Source organism: Cavia porcellus, unplaced genomic scaffold, assembly GCF_034190915.1.
Source record: "Cavia porcellus strain 051 isolate PalLab524CR breed Dunkin Hartley unplaced genomic scaffold, mCavPor4.1 scaffold_7, whole genome shotgun sequence".
In the NCBI taxonomy this organism is placed as follows: domain Eukaryota; kingdom Metazoa; phylum Chordata; class Mammalia; order Rodentia; family Caviidae; genus Cavia; species Cavia porcellus.
In genome coordinates, this window is record NW_026947490.1 from 80,216,410 (window position 1) to 80,240,052 (window position 23,643).

At 35.7% G+C, this 23,643-nt stretch overlaps 1 protein-coding gene across 3 annotated transcripts in view; it reads left to right on the forward strand.

The window, feature by feature from the left end:
- Positions 1-23,643, forward strand: part of Rev3l (REV3 like, DNA directed polymerase zeta catalytic subunit) — a 160,693-nt gene that overhangs the window by 49,295 nt on the left and 87,755 nt on the right. For all 3 annotated transcript variants that reach the window (XR_010048503.1, XM_063252366.1, XM_063252367.1), the window contains exons 2-3: positions 6,676-6,865; positions 22,825-22,899. Coding sequence is in view for 2 of the 3 variants with exons in the window: in XM_063252366.1 (XP_063108436.1) it covers positions 6,676-6,865; positions 22,825-22,899 (265 nt within the window). In the remaining variant the exon portion in view is untranslated. The remainder of the gene's footprint in view (positions 1-6,675; positions 6,866-22,824; positions 22,900-23,643) is intronic.

Genomic DNA, 23,643 nt, shown 5'->3' on the forward strand with positions numbered 1-23,643 from the left:
TTTTCACTTCTTATAGCTAAATTCCTGCTTAGATTTCAGATATTAGCTCAAATACCACTTTCTCTGATAATCCTTCTTTGATTCTCAAAAATCTGAGCTATATTTCTAGATGTAGCCCTATGATTTTGTACTTACTGTAGCACCTATCATAGCATACTATGATTGCCTAAAGTCATCTTTATTTCCAAGTGGACTGTGAAATCGCTGAGGTCAGAAACTATAATCCTGAGCAGTATGAGATCTATCATGTAACACTGGACCGCCAAGTTGGGATTGGTACATCCCAGTTTACAAAGACAGCAATCATTATACATCTTTTATACGAGTATCCCATAATTAACTCCCTACTTTTGGAAATTTAGATGATCTCCAGTTTTTTCAGTATCATTTGTAATGGTCCCCTGGAAATTTATCTGTTTATATATGTATTCTTTTCTTATTTACGATAAATTAAGAAAACTAATTTCTGATACTGAGTATATCTGTTAGCTTTCAATTGCTGTAAAAAATATATGAGATAATCAACTTACATAGAGGGAAATTTGTTTTAGCTCACAGTTTAGGAGTTGTCATTCTGTGATCTTTCGGCACTGTGGCAAAGCAGCATAGCCTGGGGTGGGGAGGATATATGGCAGAGCACATCCAGGGATGGTGGGTATAGAAAGGAATAGGAGAGATCCAGAAGACATTTGTGTTCAAGGGCATTCATTCCCCCAGTGACCGTAAACCTTACACTAGGCCTTATCTTTTAAAAGATTCTGCTACCTTTAGTAGTGTCGAGCTGGAGACCCAGGTTTCAATGGGTGAACTTTTGGGGGACATTCTAGACTCAGTAAACAGAGAATTTAATATGTTCTCCAAGTTGTTAACTATGAGGAATTTTGTTCAGTTTTTTTGGTGATTTTGTGGAAATAGAGAAAGATAGAATGAAACCGTAGAAGGAAAGAAGCAAAAGAAAATTGGAGGGAGAGAGAGTTAATGATAGTGTTACAAAATTTGAGATATTTCAGAAAGAAGCTAGAGAAAAATTCTATGAACACAAATATTTCTACTCACACACCAAGATTTTTTTGTTGTTGTTCATTTGGTTTTGATTTTGATTGTCTTGCTCTGTTGAGGTATAAAACCTTTTGTAGATGAGGTTTGAGATTTGGGAGATGGAATTTAGAAATCATAAATAAAAATTTATTAGTCTCCTAAAATACTTTAGGCTAGCATGATCTTGATTGCGGTTACCAATCAAGTTATTTTTTAAAACTTTTATTTTATTAGTACAAACTTGCAATACATGAAGATTACATTTATCTTAGGAAAGAGGTACATAATTCCCTGCCCCTCCTACCCTTCTCTTCCTTCGTTCTCTAAATCTGCCTGCCTTGTTTTCATCATTACTTTTATGTTTATAACATCTAGTATTTGTATGCCTTGTGGACGTTTCGTTCATGTAGGTGATGTATCTTAAATCTTTTTACTTTCCTTTGCCTTGTCCTCAGCCTCTTAGACTGCTTCCCACTTGGCAAAAGATCTCCCTGTTTCCTTCTGTCCTTTATTTTGCTTCTTATTTATACTTTGCCTTATTCAAATAAGGCCTACTGTGCTATTTAAGCTTGTGTGTCTGATTTATTTCACTTAACATATTTTCCGGTATATCCATTTGCCCCCAGATGTCTGGAATTTATCCTTCTTAATAGCTAAGGAGTATTCTGTGATATATAGATACCATATTTTCTTAATATAAGGTACGATTTGGACATGACTCTTCCAATACCCAACCTGTCTGCCCGCAGAGTCATTGTTCTCAGCTCAGCACTGCTGCCCTCAGCAAACACAGGATGTCATAAAAGAGATAGGGTGGAGCACGAAATCTTCCAAACACCTGAACATCTGAAGGCACTCAAACATTTACACCTGATGCCTTGAGGACTTTGCTCAGTGAGACCCAGACATACGGAGAACTTTGACCCGCTGATGTTTAAGATTTTCCTGCCTAATGTCTGTCGCCTTCTTTCAAGTCCTATAAAAAAAGTCTGTTTCTCTTTGGTCTCTAGAGATGACCTTTTTTGCCCTCTGCCTGTCTGCCTGCACTCAGGCATAAAAAATTCCATTCCATGTTGCCTTCACACAAGCCTGGTATCTTGACTGATCTCTGCCTCACCATTCCTTACACTTTATCCATTTGTCTATTGATGGATGTTCAGGCTTCTAGGATTTAGCTGTCATGAATTATGCTGCTATAAACACTAGTATACATGTATCCTGTAATATGATGTCTCTATCTCTTTGGGAAGATACCATGAAGGAAAATAGCAGGGTGAAATAAATTTTCTAATTTTAATTCTTTGAGAAATCTCTGTACTGATTTCCATAATGGTTGTACTAGGTTACATTCCAATCAAGTTATTTAAAAAAGGTGATGACAGTATTTTCCTGATGATGATGAAGTCTAATACTTTAGAGCAGAGATTGGCATACTGCTATCCATGGCCCAATCCCTTCTGTTGTTCATTTTTGTAAATGAAATTTGTAACACATGGATGTTCAATTAAATAGTGTCTGTGACTCTTTTAGGTTTTATTTAGGGTGTGGAGTATCAGAACAAGAAATTTAGATGCTCAATTTAGAGACCAAATTTAGGCACTTAAATCACAAAACAAAATGTTAAAAAATGACATAAGAGGTGTTGGGATATAAAGGACTTAATGTTTAGTATCATTCTGGGTACCAAGTAAGATGAGATTCATATAACCCACACACTTGCTGTTAAAGAAATCCCTTCATTATACAAAACCTGCCAACATATCACTGTGACATAGGTAACTACACAAGGTTTAGCCATAATGTCTAAAAAAATATTAACAGTCACACAGTGTTCGAGTTTCAGTGGTACATTTGTGAAATGGAACAGTTGTGAAATGATTTTTGTTGCAGCTTCTGATTTAAGCAACATCAGTCAAATTGGAAAAATCAAAGTTTTACAAAAATTTTGAAACCACAGGTGAGCTTTATGCCTATTGGAGTTGTCTAAATTCAATTTGACATGATGATAAAGGAAACATTTTAGTGGAAGAAGATGAGATGTTGGTTATAGGATGCAAATTTTCTGTTAGAATGAATAAATTCTGGGCATCTATTTACTTGATGGTGATTACATTTAATAATTTATACTTCAAAATTACTGTTACTGGGTCTGAAATGTATTTGAGGTGATTGGTGTTAATTAGATGTATGTGTGTACATTTATCAGAATGTCGTGTTGTATACTGTAAATATATGCAAATTTTTGTCAGTTATACCTTAATAAAGCTGCTAAGAAAGGAGAAAATGGGGATATTCTCTTTCCTTAAATCCATATGTTATCTAGAAATAACTGGTATCCTAAATTTATTAATCATTTAGAAGAAGGCTTCAAAATTTTGTAAAAAGAATCTTAATCTTCTGTTTGGAATTCCTGATAGTATGGTAGAAAACTCTCTGCAATAACTTACTTCTTAACTTGGTCGCTAATTTGATGTTATAAAAAGCTAATCACTAGTACCAAATCTAGACATCTATGAGGGTAACTGATAATTTTAAAGCCACTGATTTTAGACTGTTTCCTTACGTTAAGCCCAAACCTAACTGATATGATTGAAAAAGACTTCATTTCTAAGGGATTTGTATAGCTATGTGGCACTTTACATTTATATGAGGTAGAGTTGTTAGAGGGAGATGACTGGAAATGATCTGCAGCTTCTCAAGATAGAACGTTGCTTTTACAGAACCACCAGTTTTATACAGTAAAAGAGATACTATTGCCAAATAATTGACTTTCGTGTTCATTTTTACACATTTCTTTTTAACTGTTGAGTTCATTGTGTTTCTCATCATTTTATTTTCTGTGTTGCTTATATTAGAGCTATTAGTACTATGCCAAGAATTCATTTTATAGTTGCTCTTCAGGAAGTTAAGGGTGGTAAGGCACTCAGCCATCGATAACTAGAGAGCAATTAGAGAAAATATGTCTGTGTTAATATAGTCACTACAGCTTTATATGGGACTTACTTTCATTCATTGCAAGCAAGGGTAATAGTTAGGAGACTTCCCCAGATATAATTCATGTTCTCTTATAACCCTGATGATAGGTCTATCAGTTCTGATAGAGTCCCTCTGTTGTGTTTGATTTGTTTCTTCACATACTTGAAGGCTTTCATATCATCCTTTTGTCATAAAGTAATTATTCTATTTTGCTGAATATTCACTTACTCATTTGATAACTATTTATTAAATACACGCAATGTGTTTTGCGTAGTACTGAGGATATTATATTCAAATGCATACAGTTTAGTCTCAAAGAAACTGCAGAGTTGATAAGTAAACAAGCAATTATAAAGTAAAAAGTTAGAGAAGATAACATTAACTTTTAAAAAAATTCAATTAATGTTCCACTTGCTCATCGCAGGGAAAAAAGAATTCAGTTAATGTTAAGTAAAAAGAGCATTCATTTCAAATCCTGATTCAGTTCCTTAAGAGCCATGTGACTTTAACCTCAGTGACACTTGCAAGGTGGTTCTAAATTTTAGAAGTAAATACATGTGAAGCACTTCCTAGAGCCTGCTAAATATGTAATTTCTTCCTTTTTCCTAAATCATACTTCCTCAAATTGTTGTAATTTCAAAGCTTATAAACAGATTGTTTTTCTGGCTCCTAATTCACAGGAAATGTGTGAAGAATATACAGCTGTCTTTGAAGATACTTTTGAATACCCTACCCCATATTGCAAATTAGTTTTATAATTGTCATAAAATTTACCCAAAATTCCATTAAGATATTGACCATAAAACTGTTATATGAGGAACTTATAAAGTTGCATATAATATGTACTATTACATCAGTAATTTTGAAATCACTGATCCTAAATTTATCAACTTAAGAGGAAATGTTTGTCTCCTCTCCTTCCTCCCCTTGTAGTTTAGCATATTAGTTGCTCTTAAAATTGTGGTTTTATATCGAGAAGGTTGACATTTATAAGCTTTATTTACTAAGTGTTCAAAATGCTTTTAAGTAAATCTTCCATCAGTAGAATAAATATATTTCTTAAGGTGTATTATTGTAATTTGAATTTTGTTTGTGTGAAGAATTTTTTTTTCACATTTTCTTTATTTTTTGCGGGGGGGGGGGGAGGGACTGGGAATCAAACTCGGGACCTCACACTTGCCAGGTAGGTGCTGTCTCACTGAGCCTGTGTGAAGGCCTGTATGAAGACTTCTAAAACTACAGTATTTAGGAAATAATACAGTTTCATTTTCAAATATGATAGCCAGAAGTTGCTTTTAACTGAAAATAATTTTTATTCCTTTGAAATTAACATAACTACTTCTAAAAATAGAAACTGGAATTTCTATAATCAATATAATTTGTAATTCTTCAAAGATTTAGTGGTTGGTATTTCATCAGAATATTGCAGTTTAGATATTATAAATTTATTCCATTATGTGACTGATCTTTCTAGTTTTGCCATACTTTAATAATAACTGTTCCAGATTTATTTGTTAATTTTGCTTATAATTGTACCTTACAAGTAAGACTGGCTAATATTATTCCTTGTAACAAGCATAAATGCAAATATCAGTAGAATATAGAACTATTTTTAAAATATTTTATAGAGAGATCAAACAGCTACTTCTTCTAAAAGGAAACAGTGAACAGAGTGAGGAAGGGGTGGCAATGAGGAAGAAGTCCGAAGGTTGTGTTGCTGTGCACAGCACGGTGACAGTGAGTGACAGCATGAGAATGGATGTGTTCTTCCTACTGAATTAGACAGGTGGCCTATGCCCACTGAAGGGACTAGGGACGGTGCTCTGAGGACAGGAGCCATTTCCACACAACCCTGCCCAAATTCAGGAGAGTAATGGTGCATCTGCTTTGTGTTGCTGTTGTTACTTAACCTTCAGGTGGATGTGTTACTGTTTCTGTTACTGTGTTCCTTATCCTGGTTGTGCCAGATTGTGTGTTGGCAAGTCATTTACTATTTACATTTTCAGTGCCTTGGCTGATTTTCAGCGCCTTGGCTAATAGACACGGGTTTCCTGAAATGTGTGCATGACTGTCCCTCCTTCAGCCTCCCCATTGTGTCTCCCTCTGTCCCATTCCAAGTTCATTACAGAAGCTGATCTCTACAGGTTTTGTTTGATTTTGTTTGTCTCTATTTTCTCTTACAGCAAAACTTTGTTTTTACCTTCATTCCCACTTCCAATAGCAAAATTCCACATAGCGAAACTCCTTTTATACTCTTACTTTTTGAGAGCTATCGTCTTAAGCAAATCTCTTGTTTTAAAACATTAATGCCAAAACAGACATTCCTTGATTAATGTGGTAAATTTTCAGTGAATCTTGTAAGCTTTATAACATTGTGCTCCATGATTTTGTAGGGTGACAGTGAAGTACATGAAATTAGTTGGATTGTAAGTGTATTTTCTCCAAACTACTACAGTATTTAAATCATACTGCAGTGCTTATGTTCACTAAGTGGTACCTAATAGTGTAAAATGTTGCTAAATACAGGTGAATTTAGCAGTGGGTCAGTTTCCCTCTTTGGTAAGCTACATTGCTAGTACAACATTTAAATGACTTGCATTTTGAGTTTTGTGTTGTTAAAATGTGTCTGAAGTCTAAACTTTATAATATGTTACATTTTAGGTCAGAAGACATGTCTTCATCTACATGGCATCTTTCCTTACCTCTATGTGCCATACGATGGTTATGGACAGCAGCCAGAAAGTTATCTTTCTCAGATGGCATTCAGTATCGACAGAGCACTTAATGTGGCTTTAGGCAATCCATCTTCTACTGCTCAGCATGTGTTCAAAGTATCATTAGTATCAGGAATGTAAGTATTTGATAATATCTTTTAAATTTTCTATTTCTCTGTATTTCATTTATTCTAATTAGAGGAAAATATTTGACATGTATTCTGTTTATATTTCTTTTTTCTCCATTTTAATGGAACTGTGGTGAATATTTTGCTGAAACTTTATAAGGTAAATTTTTGTTGCAATGAAAGCTAAACGGTTAATAGGCACGATTGTGGGTTGTTACGTGTTAGCATTTCCATCACTGCAACAAATAACCTGAGGTGATCAACTTTAAAAGAGAAAAGGTTTTTCTAGGTCATAATTTAGAAGCCCCAGTCCATGACCAGTTGGCTCCATTGCTTTGTGCCTGTGATCAGACAGTCCATCATTGTGGGAATGTGTGGTACAATAGAGCCTCTCAATGAAAGCAATGGAAAGGAAAAGAACCAGACTGGGATCCCACAGTCCTCTCTGATGTCAGGCTCCTAGTGAAAGTAAAGACTTCTATGAGGCCCCAACCTCTTGAATGTTTCACCATCTCTCTGTAGTGCCATCCTAGGGACTAAGCCTCTATACATGGGCTTCTGGTATTCAAGATCTAAACTCTAGCACTTGAAATACACTGCTGGACAAAACTGTGATGTATGTCCCAAGAAAGTTAAATTCTACTAGTGGAAAACATAATAACCAATATTCATAAAATAAATTCATTTGCTACATGATAATTTTTTTTAAAATTTTATTTAAGAAGAAAAAAAAAGCAGAAAATGGGTACAAGTTATACAGATTTACAGGAAAAAAAAATAAACAGTAGGAAATCACTAGTTAATGGATTACATATTGTCATCTTAGAAATAATTGTTCAAGTCACAAAATTAAAGCTTGTAAAGTGGACATTCCAACAATGATACTGCAAACAGTTCCGTTCAATGATCCAATAAAACTCTGTGATATCATTTTCTGTCTTATACACTCAAATATACATGCAGTTATATAGTTTAGAGCACTTTCTTTTCCTCTCTTTTGTACAATGACTATTATACATTTTGGGTTTCATTGCCCCCACGGTTCTTATTACTTTTTTGGAAGAGAGTAAAACCAAATGTGACATAACAGAACAGAATCGGTCAAATCAAAAGGGTGAACATAATAGATAATGTAAAAACATGATGCAAGATAATCAACAATGGTTACCATAATGCCTCCCGCTATCTCTAATAGAATTGCCTATCTCATTAGTTATAATAAAATTGAACAAAACAGTAAAGAACAAAACCAAAACATTGGAGGCATTGTAGGTCTTCAAAAGTAGATACAAGTCAACGAGAATGGGCGTTATAATGAATCTCATTATCTTCACAGCTGATGCCTAAACTTTCGAACCTGATACTATCCAGCAAAACAGAATAGGGGAACATCAGACAAAAACAAGATGGTGAGAGTAATACAGGGCTTTAAATCAAGATAATGGAAAGTCAAAGTGGGTTACTATAATATATCCTGCTATTTTTATTTATTTTTCCCTTAATTAAAAGGATAAAAATAAGTAAATAATGGAGTGGAGATTGAGATAAAAGAGGGCATAACAGCAAAACAGCGCAGATCAAAACATAACCATTTAAGCAGAATAGTGTTTCACCACCAGATAATCCTGACATAAAAGTAGTTACCATATTATCTCTTTCCTTGAAATCCTTGAGTACAACTTCGTATACTGTAGCATTAAATATATCAAAACAATGTAAAACCGTTTAAGAGAATGACAGCATTACAGAGTATTTAGAATCGACTAACAGAAAATGAACAATGGTTTCTGTATAATCTTGTCTTTAAAAGGTTTTTGCTTATACTATCGTACATAATAAAATCCAATAAGATACAACCTATTTAGACCAATGGAGACAGAAGAACAAAAGCTTGATGAGACTTCAAAACAAGATGATACTAAATCAGTATTACCTATTAAGATGTCATTTTCTCCAAAATAGCTGTTCCTATCATCCAATCTTCTCTGCCTCATTTCTGTTGAGCTCTTTTTCTGTCAGTAGCTGTCAGTTTGTCTTCATTTTGTTCTCTGCTCCATTCGTTGTGGCCTCCCTGCCACTATTTCTGGATTCTTTGTATTTTTCTTTTTTAAGAATATCCTGCAATACTCTCTGTAGAGTTGAATTGGTGGTTGCAAATTCCCCCAGTTCCTCTTTATCCTGGAAGCACCTTGTTTTTCCATCAATTTCCAGGGACAGTTGTGCAGGCTATCTCAATCTTGGCTGGAGATTATTGTCTTTCAAAGCTTGAATTATTTCCCCCTACGCTCTTTGTGATTTGATGGTTTGTGCAGAGAAATCTGCTGTAATTCTGATGGGTGTTCCCTTGTAAGTGGTCTGTTTCTTGTCTCTGACAGCTTTTAATATTCTGTTCTTGTATTGGATTTCTGGAATTTTTATTATTATATGCCTGGGTGTTGCTCTGTTTGGGTTGTAGGTAGCTGGGGTCCTGTATGCCCCATACATCTGAGTATCTTTTCCTTTTGCTAAATTAGGAAAATTCTCCTGGATTATTTCTGTGAGTAGCTTTTGTAGTTCATTTGTTTGTGTCCCTACTTCTTCTTTTATGTTCTTAATCCTTAAGTTATGGCTCCTCTTATCATCTTCTAGTCTTTGTATTATTGCTGTTTGTTTCTTTGTTATTTTTAAGAAGTTTTTCATTTCATTCTTCCATATTACAAATCTGCCCTCCAGTTCAGATAGTCTGTCCTTAGTTTCTTTCAAGCTGTTATTGCCAGTTTTCAATAGACTTCTTAGTTTCTTGATAGTCCCTTTGAACCTGCTTCACGTATTCTATGCTTTCTCTGTTTTCTCCATCAAATAATTCTCCCCTCTTTTTCTGTTCTTCCATTCCACCATCTGTTTTTTCTTGGGTGGTACTTAGCATTTCTCTAACTATTCTGCATACTTCTAGCTTCAGGTCATTGATAACTTCATTCCTGAACTGATCTATGAGGCTCTCTATATGGCGCTTTATGTCTATTGGTGCGGTGTCCGCTATTACCTGTTTCTCAGAATTGGGGGCCGAGGAGCCTTTCTTGTTGCTGCCTCTTCCCATATTCTCTGTTCCTTATATATGCATGGTTATATAAGAGGCCCAGCTTCTCTCCCTGTCAGCCACAGCCTGATCGAATTGCACCGGTTAGGTGTTCCCACCCACCAAAGCGCACCAGGGAGTTACGGACCAGGCAGCCTACGTGGGGCCCACCCCTCCTGGCCACTGTCAGGCTCTGGGATCTGGGTTGGGCTAGCCTACAGGGTCCGCCAGCAGCGCCACGCAGGCCAGGCACTTTTCACCAGTCCCGCCTGAGAGGGGGATGTGTGGCTGAAGTCACCACTGCGCCCTGCTCGCGCAGGACCTGCCCAGGCCCAGAATGTCCTCCGCTGGAGTCAAACTGTGGTAGAGTGTCAGTTTCTCTCACTCACCTCACCACAAGTCAGTGCACGCCTCCCTGCCCATCCTGTTTTCGACTCCGTTCGCAGATTGCCGTTCTCAGAGCTTTCGCGCATCTCTCTCCTTGCCGAGCCGATGTAGAGGCAGTCGCCATACGGCGGGAAACCCAAATCGCAGTTTCCAATGGTGCGGGCTCCAGCCTCCACCCTGAGGCTTTTCTGTTCCTGTTTTAGCACCAGGACTGCATTCCAAGTTGGTTTCTCTCAGCCCAGTTCGTTCCTGAGTCAGCAGAGCATATCTCCACCTGCTTATGTCTCCTTACTCCGCACCCTTCCTGACTTCTGAGCCGAGCCTTTCAGAGAGCCTCCGTAGTAGCTGTTATCTGTCCGCCATGTTCTCCCAGAAGCCTGCTACATGATAATTGCTGCTATAGAAGAAATTAGAGGGAGAGGGAGCTAAAGATCAGTGGAATAGAATGGGAAAGTGAACTGGTGGCACTTTTAGGTAAACAGAACAGATCTCACTGACAAAATAAAGTAAAGAGCTAAAGGAAGTAAATGAGTAGGAACAGCATGGAAGCTGGGTGGCTGAACTGGAGAAGTAATGGGAGAACAGGACATAAGGTTAGATGAGAGATTGGAGATCATTTGAGTCAATGGTTCTCAAAGGGTAGCCTCCATGCTTTGATTTGTAGTATCACCAACTTTAACTTTACTTGGTGTGACAACTTTGAGAATGTAGTTTGCAGGTCTTCAAATATAGGGAGTATAATTAAATAACAGCCTCTGTGAGTGCATGCCAGAATTGAATCCCTCACTCCTGTGAACTGAAACTGCTTTCTACAAGCTGCTCTGAGCCAGTGGCCACTTATGGCCAGAACACCCCCAGGTCTGTTCTTGGCAAACTTGAGCTCTCTCCAAAGCCTTGTTATACACTTTAATTAGAATCTCACTGCAGTAAAAGAAGATACTTTACAGATCTTCTGTTGCTCTCGTCTTCACTTGGAATCTGAGTAAGATCTGGTTGTGCCAGTCTCTTCCTGTCTTCACTTATAGATTTTGTCCTAATAAATTTCTTGCACATTTGCCGTTTACTCATCAGAGGGCCTGAACTAGCACACCTGGAAACTAGGTAAAAACGTATTCTTGTGTTCTACCAAAGTCCTACTGAATCAAAATCTCTGGTGATGGGGCCTAGAAATCTTGTGTTGTAGTTAACTTTTCTGACAAATATGATGTGTGCTAAAGTTGGAGCATCAGTGCAGAAAGTTTTTCTAAAACTGGATATTACTCTGAGCTGTTATGTGATTTTGAGTAGCAAATGTCTGATTTAAACTTGAGATTGTTTTAGCAATGGTGGAGGAAGACACAGATTGTAGTGGATATGAAGAGAAGTAGGAGTCTGTTTCATCAATCTAGGTGATAAGGTATAGTGTCTTGAACTGAAGTCGTATCCAGGGGGTAGTGTAGTCAGGTTCTGGCTCTATCTTGAACATTGTCAGTAGGATTTGCTATCTGATTGGATGAGGGTTTTGAGAGAGGAGTTAAGAATGACTACAAAGTGCTGCCTCTGTGCTACTCAGAGTTCTGAGTCTACACTGGTAAAACACACTGGCAAGAAAGGACTGGAGCTCATAGTGGACTGAGGGTTTTTTCTTTTTTTTTTTTTTTTAAATGCCTATATGAAATTCAAATGGGGATCTTAAATCTGTCTACTTTTCTCCATTTTTATCAATACTTTCCTCTGGAGCTGGACCTCCAAAGTATCCTTTTAATTTAATTTCCTTTCTCTGTTGTCCCACTTCAGATCAGTGAAAGTGCTGGTCTTATACTTTAAATTGGAAACCTTGGAAGAACTTCATATCGTTTATAAGATGAAGTTTCAGAAATAGCCTCTATGATCTGACTCCTGTCTGTAACTGTTTATTGTGTTCCATTCATGAACACTAGTTTTATTTCAAATCTTCTGAGATGCCACACTCTTTTTTTACCTAAATTCTTTGTACATACAGTTTTTCTGAAGTGTTCAGCTTCTGTCCAGTCTTTCAAATCCTTGATTTCTCCAGAAAAGTTTTTGTGGACTCCCTCATTTAAAGTAAGGTATTAACGTTTTTCTATATCTTAGTACATTTACTTCCTTTAGTACTTACTTTAGCTTGCAGTTACTTTAATTTTGCTTATTTCATTTTTTTTTTCCCTTTGACTAGCATGTAAGCTTTATGTGAAAAAGGCTGGTGTTCCTCTTATTGATCCTTAAATCTTTACCACCTTTGTACAGTATTTGGCACTGGATTAGTCAAGATTCTTTAGGGAGATGGAACTAGTAAGATACAGATGGAGATATGTGAGAAAGGATTTATTAGAGGAATTGCCTCACATGATTATGGAAGCTGCAGAGTCCCATAACAGGCCATCTGCAAGCTAGAAATTGTGTTAATAGTAAGGCTCATTCTGAGTCTGTTTCAGAACCAGGAAAGTTGATGGTGTAACTCTTGGTTTGAGGCTTAATATATTTATGACAAGGCCATAATTTGTATTTTTTGCTGCTAGGTGATTGGTACTACTATCCCACTAGGTCGCTTTTTATTAATTTAATTAGTAAAAACACTAATAAAAGTGATTAGATCCATTTGTATCACCAGTGGTACAAAACACCCATTTACCACCAATGGTCCAAGTTGGCAGGAATGTGTTAAGGCCTAAGAATCTGGGGTCTACCCGTGCAAGTCTTCAAATCCAAACCTGGAGGGCCTGGAGTTCTGATGTGCTTAGCAGAGAAAAGAGTCCCAGTTTCTGGACTGAGAGAAAACCACTTTTGTCCTGCCTTTTTGTCGTTGTTGTTGTTGATCTACCCAGTTAGGTAGGCTGGCTCACCTATATGGAGTGCAGATTTCCCTTTCTTAATGACTCATACAGCAGGCTTCTCTGAAATAGACTCACAGATACGCAGAAGTAATGCTGTAGGTATTTGTTAATCTAGTTAAGTTGGCACTTTAAATTAAACATCCGTCACAGGCACTTAAGTAGATAACAAATCAGTAGCTATTTGGTTGAATAAATGAATGGAGTAAGGTTCACGCCCATCCCATGACTGCAATAATTATATTAGAAGTAGTCAACCTTCTAAATGTTTAAGAAATTGAGATCTTTCAAGAACATTGCTATGCATATTTCCATTTCATATTTGAATTTCTCAGTGAAATAGTCAATAGTCATTTAAATAGTCAAAGACCTGTGTTTGGTTTGGATATTTGTTGAAGGCACTGCCATATATCTGAGTAGTTAAGTTACAATTCTGGATATGTGGGTTAAAATGCAATCAAATTTGGTTGTCATTCACTTTTTTGATTTAGCTGATTTTTTTTTTTTTGCCTTTTTTCTTATCTAGTTCTCTTTCCCCCTCACTTTTCATTCTACTTTCTGATTCCTTTTTTCTTTCACTATCTCTATTTCTTCAGAGTAGACATGGTTTCATCTAGCTACCAAATTACAATTTGTAGCAGGCTTAACTCCATTTTTCCTACACTATCATTATCTTAAAGCGGATTAGGAGATAGGACCCTGACCTTAGGTTCATTTCTGGTGTTCCATGCCACTTAGCTACCAGAATTCTAGAGAATCTTCTTTAGATTCTCAATCCACCTAAATTAATTAGCTGAAATTTGTTTTCTTATCCTCATTTCCCTTTCCATTGATAGCATTAAAAATGAACTCTACACAAGTAAAAGCATTTATTTTCAAACTTCTTTGTTATTTCCCACAAAACTATTCCTAATGAGGAATTATGTAAGCAGAATCAACTGATGTCATTAGTAGGAGATTACAGGTAAATTACATGGACTTTCTTGGCCAGAAGCAGCAGAAAACAAAGTATAGAACTTATAAGCTATATTTTAGGGTAAAATTATGAAAACAATCCTAGATTTACAAAAAATTTCTAAGAAATCATTAAGACATGTTCAGTTTTTGAAATTTTGAGATTTTAATTAAAAAGCATTTTTGGCGGTATTTTTTGAGACAAGGTCTTGCTGTGCAGTTCTGGCTGGCCTCGAGCTCATTTTGTAGCCCAGGTTGCAAACCAGCAACAATCCTTCTGCCTCAGCCTCTGAGTGCTGGGATTATAGATGTGCACTACCATGCCCAGTTGAAAAACATTTTGATATCCCTAAAGATTATTAACAACCAAAACAAAGCATCCACACAAATGCACATTTCGTTACTTGTTTTACCCCAGCTAAAGATAACACATATCCACAGAAGAATTAAATTTATGTATATAAAAAACACAGGAAGAAGTTGAATTTTGCTAATGAATGAAAGAGAATGAGATCATTCATGTGTCTTTTTCCTATTTCTTAATGGCAATAAAATGGGGTGAACACTAGCAATTTAAATAGAAAATAGTGTTATAATAAAAGTAAAAGAAAAAAGATCGAGATTGGAGAGGTAGGGCATGATTATGAGGAAGCTTTTATGAAGATGCAAATTAAGCAGAGGTCTTAGAGGAATACTGAAAGCAAGCTGTGCAGAAATACCAGGGAATGATGCACTAAAGTCAGAATGATCGTGAAAGATAAATGTTTTGACTCAGCTCTGGGATGTCAAGGCACAGGACAGAACAACTAAAGACAACAAAGAGGACTTTTAAAGTGACAAGAATAGTGAGACAAGTGTGATTGAAGCGTGTGTTGGTGGGTATTTTGAGGGAGAGTGATGTCAGTGTGTCTTTTATTGTAATACAGTTTTGTAAAATTTTGCTCATCTTATATTTTGATTATACCTTCTGTTTCCTCTTACACTGAGGATTTCTCTTCCTGTCATCTAATGTAGTCTTTTGCTTTTCCCCCTTCCTTGTTCAAACTGAAAACCTGAGAAAAATGCAGCCACAACATAGATAATATTCTGAAGTAAGTCCCTGGTCTTTTTCCAGTAAGTTTCTAGGTAGTTCTCACAGGATTTGCTTTGGATGTTAGATGTTAAATATGTCTCCTGTATAGAGAGAATTAGATGTATAGTGCTATATAAAGTACATAAATTGTCTTTGGTAGTAAACTTTCAAAATTAATGATAAACAGAACTAAGGAAAGTGACTGTCAATAAAAAGTGTTACTTTTCAACAGAAAAAAGGTTGTATTAAGAGGTGATACCTGAAAGATCTGTTTCTCTCATACATAGATTGAAAAGAGCCACTCTTTCACAAAGCATATTTTTATTTTTAACTGGCAAGTAGTACTTGTACTCATAGAAGTTATCATGTGACATTTTAATATATATATATTCAATGCATAAAATCAGATCAGGGAAATTGGAGTATTTGTTACCTCAGGCTTTTTCTTTATATTGAGAAAAATCTAAAAGTCTGTAATTTGGAAATATATAGTAATTGGTATCTGTAGTCACTCTGTAGTGCAGTAGACAGAAGTTATTCCTCCTATCCAGCTATACCTCTGTACCCATTATTTACCTTCTCTTTAGCCTTCCTTTTCACCACCCCTCCCAGGCTCTGATCACCACTGCTGTGTTCTTTATATACCCAGTAGTGGGGCTGCTGGATCATATGATCTATTTCTAGTTTTTGGAGGACTCTCCATACTGATTTCTGGAATGGCTGTACTAATTTGCTTCCCAACAGTGGTGTATGGGAATTTCATTGTGATTTTGATTTGCATTTCTTTGGTGATCGGTAATAGTGAATTTTTTTAATACTTGTTTGTCATATGTATAGTGTCTTGAGACATGTCTCTTCATTTATATCATTTGCTTATTTTTTAAGTAGATTGTTTGGATTGCTTTTGGCTTTTGCTGTTGAGTTGTGTTCCATATATATTCTGTTTCTGTGGTACTGGGGATTGAACTCAAGGCCTTGTGCATGCTAGACAAGCACTCTACCACTGAACTACATCCCCAGCCCTTCATATATATTTTGGATATTAATTCCTGTCAGATGAAGAGCTTACAGTTATTTTTCCCATTGTATAGGTTGTCTCCACTTTATTGTTTGTTGTGCAGGAACCTTTTAATTTGATTAATCCTATTTGTCAATATTTGATTTTATTACATGTCCTACTGGGATATTAAAAAGTCTTTTTCCCAGGCAAGCATCCTGACATAATTCTTCTGTATTTTCTTGTTTCCTGGTTTTAGGTCTTATATTTAAGTTTTGATCCATTTTAATTGATTTTTATATGATGAAGTAGGAGTCTAGTTACTTTTGCATGTGAAAATCTTTTTCCCAGCATCACTTTGAAGAAATTTTGCTTTCTCTGGTGTATATGCTTACTGCCTTTGTCAGAAATAAATTGGCTATCCCTATGTGGGTTTGTTTCTGAGATCTTTATTCTGTTTCTTTGTGTGTGTGTGTTTATGCCAGTACCACCATTTTGGTTACTGTAGTTTTCTTGGATTTTATTAAGAGTTCCAAATTTGAATTCATGATCAGTTTGTTGATCAGATTAGCAAGTTAATGTTTTTTCTTTTTTCTTTTGGTACCAGAGATCAAACTCACCACCTCCCATTTGCCAGGCAGGCGCTTAAACTGCTGAGCTAAGTCCCTAGCCCCACAAATTAATGCTTTAAAATAATAATAATGTTGACCAGTAAGCCTTTGATGAACAAATCTTATAACACTCTTAATTCCTATTTCAGTCCCCTGTTTTCCTTAAGTTTTCCCATTCCCAGTTAACATTTATTGGATGACCAATGTGAAGTAGGATATAAGATGCTAAGAGGAGAGGTTCCCCATAACCATGGAAGAGAAGAGTCACGGTCTTATTAAGTCCCCTGATGTAAATATTAGTTTATGTTTTTACAATAGTAGAGATTGGCCTTGTACATGGTAGTCAAGTCCTCTGTCACTGAGCTACATCCGTAGACCTTTTTTTTATTTGTTTATTTTGATATAGGATTTTCACAAAGTTTCCCAGGTAGCCTTCAAACATGATTCCTCCAGGCTTAACCTTTCAAGTAGAAAAGATTATAGGCATGCTCCACCATGCCTGGATTAATTGTGAGTTTAAGCCTCAGGTTTTGTTCTTTTGCTTTGAGTACTCTAAATCTTTTGTGGTTCCCTAGAAATTTTAGGAGTGTCTTTTCTGTGTCTATGAAGAATGTCTTGGGGATTATGATAGGAATTACACTGAATGTGTAGTTCACTTTGTGTAGTATGGACATGTTAGCAGTCTTAGTTTTTCTGATCCGTGGACATGGAGGGATGTGTGTGCGCATGCACGCACGCATCCTCTTTGATTTTTCCATCAGTGTTTTGTAATTGTCGTTGTAGAGATCACTTGTTTTATTCCTAGAATTTTAAAACTATGAATGTGTAGCTATGGTGAGATTGCCTTTGTTTCTAACAGTTCTTTGGCAGAATCTTTAGGTATTTTATTCGTAAAGTTGTGTCCTTGCAAGTTAAGACTTAGGTGACTTTTTTCCAATTTGGATCCCTTTATTTTTCTTTCTCCTATTTTGCTACTCTTAACACTTTCAGTACTGTTGTGGTGAGAGTAGACATCTTTCTCTCATTTGGAGAATTGATTTTAACTTTTTTCCATTTCAGAATGATGGAGCCTATAGGTTTGTCAATGCAGCATATAGCCTTAATATTTGAGGAACTCGTTCAATGCTTTATTTTTTGAAGGCTTTGTCATAAAGGGAAGTTGTTTTATCTGCTACTTTTTTTAACCTGTTAAAATCATAAACTGTATTTTTCATTCTGTTTGTGTGACTTTTTGTCTGTTGAACCATTCTTGTATCCATGGAATAAAACCCACTTGATTACGATGTATGATTTTTTTTTTGTTTTGTTTTGTTTTGTTTTTGTTTTGAGACAGGCTCTCATTATGTAATGCAGGGTATCCTTGAACTCACTTGCTCCTGCCTCGATCCTGCCTTAGCCTCCTGAGTGTGCCACCATGCCTGGCAAAAGGCTGGTGTATAATCTTTTGGATGTACTGTTGGATTTGATTTGCTTCTATTTTTTTGAGAAATTTTGCAGATTTATCAGGGATACTGGCCTTTAGTTTGTTATTATTATATCCTTATTTAGTTTCAGTATCAGGATAATTTGCTGGTCTTGGAAAATGAGTTTGAAAGGTTGCCTAATTTTCAATACTTTGGAATATTTTGAGAAGAACTGGCATTAATTCTTCTTTTAAAGTCCAGTAAAATTCATCAGTGAGTCCATCTATCTGGTCCTGAGTTTTTGCTTTCTTTTTCTTTTTCTTTTTTTTGAAATACTTTTTATTACTGATTCAATCTTGTTACTCATTACTGATCTGTTTAGGTTTCTCTGTCCTCATGATTCAGTTTTGGTAGGTTATTATGTGCCAAGGAATAGATTTCATTTCTTCTAGTATTTCTGATTTTCGGGCAAATAGTTGTTTATAATAGGCTATAATCAACCTTTGTATCTCTATGGTATCAATTGTAGTATTTCCCTTTTCATGTTTGCTTTTATACTTGATTCTTCTGTTTTTCTTGGTTAAGTCTAGTCAGAGTATTGATTTTTATCTTTTTTAAAAGCCAGTTCATCATTTCTGTTTTCGTGGGGGGGGGGGGAGTAATTTTGTTTAGGTTTTTTTTTTGTAGGGAATAATTCTTGATACCTATTTCATTACTTCTGTGGTTCTTGTTATTTCTTTCATTCTACTTATTTTGGATTTGGTTTGTTCTTTTCTGTGTCCTTCAGTTGCAGAATTAGGTTGTTTCTTTTAAAATCTTTTTAAGTGAAGATAAGTACTGCTATTTCCTGTAACTGCTGTTTTTGCTGTGTTCTATAGATCATCCGCTTCGTGTTCCTCTTTCTATTCCCCTTCATCTTCCTCCTCTTCATTTTGGTATCAGGGATCAAATTCATGACCTTGTATTTGCCTTTACAAGGTGCTTGTGCCAATGAGCTAAATCCCCAGCCCTAGATTTTCATATATTGTATTTTACTTATTTCTATGTATTATATTTCAATGGTTTAAGAAGTTTTAAAATTTCTTTTTGATTTTTTTCATTGGTTATTACTATTGGTTATTCAAGAGAACGTACTTTACTTTCCATAATTACGCAACTTCTAACTTCTCTGTTGATTTCTAGTTTTATTCTGTTGTGGTCAGAGAAAATACATGATGTACTTTTGACCTTTCAAATTTTTTAGATATATTTTGGAGCCTAACACGGTCTATCTTGAAGAATGTTGCATTTACCAATGAGAAGAATGTATATCTTCAGCTGTTGAAAGAAATACTGTATAAATGCCTTTTAGGTCCACTTGGCTGTATTATGGTTTAATTGTAATGTTTCTTGTTTTTTTTTTAATATGAATAATCTGTCCAGTGATGGAAGTGAGATGCGCAAGTCTCTAGTTATTAAAATCTGCCTTTCCTTTCAGATCTACTGTTGTTTGCTTTATGTAACTGGGTGTTCCAGTGTTGGGTGCATATATGTTCCAATGTATGTGTTATTTCTTCTTGCTGAATAGATTTTCTAGTGATCTTTTTTATCCCCTTTTGCAGTTTTTTATTTAAAATTATTTTATTTATTATATCTGCTCTCTTCTACTTTTCATTTGTATTATCTGTTTTTATTTTCAGTTTCAGCCTGTGTGTCTTTACTGATGAATGCAGTTTTTTCTGTATAGTATATTATGCAGTATATTATTAAGACTAGTCTTTTTTATTTAGTCATTCTGTATCTTTTACTTAAGGAATATCATCTCTATATATTCAAAATGGTTATTGATAAATACATACTCCTTGCATTTTATAAAGTTTTTCTTTTTGTTCTTTGCTTCTTTCTTCCCCTCTAGTTCTTGTTCTTTGTTGGTTTTTGTACTTATTAGGCTTTATCCTCTTTTTTTGTGTATTGCTCAACTGTTAATTTTTGTATTTTGTAGACTTTCATGACAGTAGTTATTGTTTTTTCATGTCAGCATAGAATTCCGTTAGATGTTTACTGTGGTGCCTATAGCAGTGGCAGTGAGTTTCTTTAGTTTTTGCTTGTCCTGAGAAGTATTTCTCCTCATTTCTGCCAACAGCTTTGCTAAATAAAGTATTCTTAGCAGTTTTTTTCTTTCAGGGCTTTGAACATATCATCCATTCTATCTTGAACTAAAAAGTTTCTGTTGCAGAGTCTACTGTTATTCTAATGAATATTCTCTTATATGTGACTTGGCATTATTCCTTTGTTATTTTTAGAATCTTTTATCTCTGAGTTTCGACTATTGATATATATATGTATGTGTATGTATATATATGTATGTAATATACACACACACACATACTCACCACCACCCCCCCTTTTGTACTGGGAATCAAACTCAGGAATGATAATTTGTCTGCAGGTCTGTTTGAGCAGGTCTCTTGGAGGTCCTTTGTGCTTCTTGAACCCAGATATCCATATCTTTTCTATAATAGAAACTTTTATTTTGTTGATTAGTTTTTTGGTATGCAGTTGCCCTTCTCTTCTCCTTCTGAAATATCCAAGAGTCCAAGGATGAGGCAAAGGAGAAGGTGATGTTAAAAGAAAAAAAACCCAAGATGTACCTGTACCAAACACTCACAATGTACGTAGTCATTGTATGTCAAAAATATGAGCTAAAAGTAAACATTTGGAAAAGAATAAGAAAACTGGAAAAGAGAATCTAGATGTGGAGGTTGGTTAAGTTGAGATGGAGAGAAGGGGGATAAAAGAATCAAGAATTGCTAAGTACATGTGCCTACCCCCTAGAGGAATATAAACTTTTATGTGTTAATAGAATAAAAATTTTAAAATAATTTCAAAATTGTCAAAAACTACACTTTTAATTTATTTTAAAAATGACTAAGTTATGGGGATGGGGATTTAGCTCAGCAGCATACGCGCCTGCCTTGCAAGCAGGCAGTTGTGAGTTCGATCCCTAGTACCGATAAAAAGGAAAAAGACAAAAAAAAAAAAATTGAAAAAAAATGACTAAGTTATTTGAAAAGAATTGTCTTCAAGCTCACAAATTCTTTCTCATACATGTTCAGTTTTCTCTAGGCTCTCAGATATATTTTTGTTTCATTTATTGAGTTTTTTAGCACCAATATTTCTGATTACTTTTTCATGATCTCTCTTTGCTCAGTTTTTGATTCATGTCATAGTTTTGCTTCCTAACTTTCTTCTTCCCCTCCCCCTCCCTTCTTCCTTTTTTCTTTCTTTCTTTCTTTCTTTCTTTCTTTCTTTCTTTCTTTCTCTTTCTTTTGTCCTTTTGAGACAGAGTTTTGCTATATGGTTCAGGCTGGTCAGTTCAGGATTTCAGGCTTGAACTCAAGGCGATCTTCCTGCCTCAGCCTTTGGAGTGCTGAGATTACAGGTGTGCATCACCATGCCCGACCCTAGTTTTCTTTTATTGTCTCTATGCTCTTGTATCTCATCAAGAATCCTTAAAATCATTTTTTGAAAGACTTTATAGGTAATTTGTCCATTTCCTTTTCTTTGTAGTCTGTTGTAAATGATTACTGTGTTCTTTGAAAGTGTCCTGTAAATTAGTTTTTTCATGCTTCCCTGTGTTAGAATTTGTGTATCAGGTAATTGCTTATATCAATATCTGTTGCTGTTGAGTTTGGGTTGGATATGATATGTTGGCTTTGGTTATAAGTGGGCACTTTAGTGATTGTGTAGCTTCTGTCATGCAAATTAGTGTTAACAATGTCTCTTATCAGTTGCCTAGGCTATAGGGTTTGTGAGATTGCACTGCTAGCTAAGGGGCAGCTCCTTGGGGATGTGACATTTGCTGGTAGTAGTTCTGGGGATTGTGTGCCTGTTTCAAGTTAGGTCAGGGCTACTCTAGTACTCAGCTAGGTGTGGCACAGAGAGCCTTGTAATGGGGATGAATGTTTGCCAGTGTCTAAGGCAGTGATGGCAAACCTTTTACAGCTGTCAATGATAAACAGCCTGCTGTGACATTTGTGCCATAGGTTTGACACTAGCGGTCCTAAGAGCTGTGTAGGAGTCAGACTGCACCAAATTCTTGTCAATTCCCAAGAGCTGCAGTGGTGATTTTATGGGACTGCTAGGGATTAACCTGAGCAGAGAGGTCTGCCTAGGTTTTTCTCAATCTGAGGGGTGTGGGTGTGGGCCAAGCATTTGCTTCTCAAGCTCCCTGTTAGCCAAGCTTCTGAGAACCGGCTGTTTTATAAGTATTACTTTGAGGCATAGGAGGATTGCCCTGGCCACCTGGGTGCTTCCTAGGGATGATAGTAGGCCAAACCACTCAGGAAGTACTACTGCCTATTTCCAGGGCATTATAGGTAGTGGGTAAGAGCACTTCTTTAATAGAGTCATGATTGAGATTTAGGAAGAAATAGTCTACTGCTCCTTTTTTTTCAAAGTAGTATTTTAAAATTTTATTATTTCATACTTTAACCTGTCGTAAGTTTAACCTCAGGTAAGTTCTTATTTTTTTTTCTTAGATATTACTAAATATAAGTAAGACTGAATTATATAGATAAGATTGAATTAGACCAACCAAGTCTAATTAGGGACATAAATTGTATTTAATCTCTGATGATGGAAATAATTTAAAATATCCTTTTTTTTATATATTTCAGGCCTTTTTATGGTTATCATGAGAAGGAAAGACACTTTATGAAGATCTATCTTTACAATCCTGCAATGGTAAAAAGGTACAAAGTTGAATGAAATCAAAATGTGAATTGTCACATAATTATTTTAATAAAAAGCTGGAAGAAAGGTTTTATATAGTTTGTACCATTATTAAAGAGAAGGTCATAATACAAATAATAGAGAGGCCCATGGCTTTGACTGTACAGAAGACATTTGAGAATATGGAGCAACCTCTGTTTATGGGCCATCTGCTTTTTTCTTATCTTAGATGTAAAGAGTTTATAGAAGTAGGTAAGGAGAGATAGTTTCCTCATATTATAGTGCCCTGTTGGACAAACTTGCTTTTTAATTTAAAAGCAAGGAGAAAAAAAAAGCAAGGAGAAATTTGTGAACGTAAGACTAGAATGTGAAGGCTTTCTGTTACTCCTGTTGATTCTGATTTCTATTGAAATGTAGTAGAATTTTATATCCTGAGTTTTTTGTTGGCTTTGGTTGTTTTTTCTTCCCTAGTCTTTCTGCCTATAGCTTATCGTCTAAATCGCCCTAAAGCCCAGGTTATTGAGAACAGGAAGAGCGCGTTTACAGATTTCCTTTTAGATTCACAATGAATATTGTTGTGTATTGACAAACTAAGGTCAATGTGGCTTTGGAGGAGTGCTAAAGTTTTTTTTTTTTTTTTTAAATAGGTCCTCCTCTGCTAGTAGGCAGTAGATTCTGAATGTTAACCACTTAGACAAGAAATGAATGAATTTCTCTAGAATGAGTTAAGGAACTGTGAGATCCACAGCTACCAAGCACAAAAA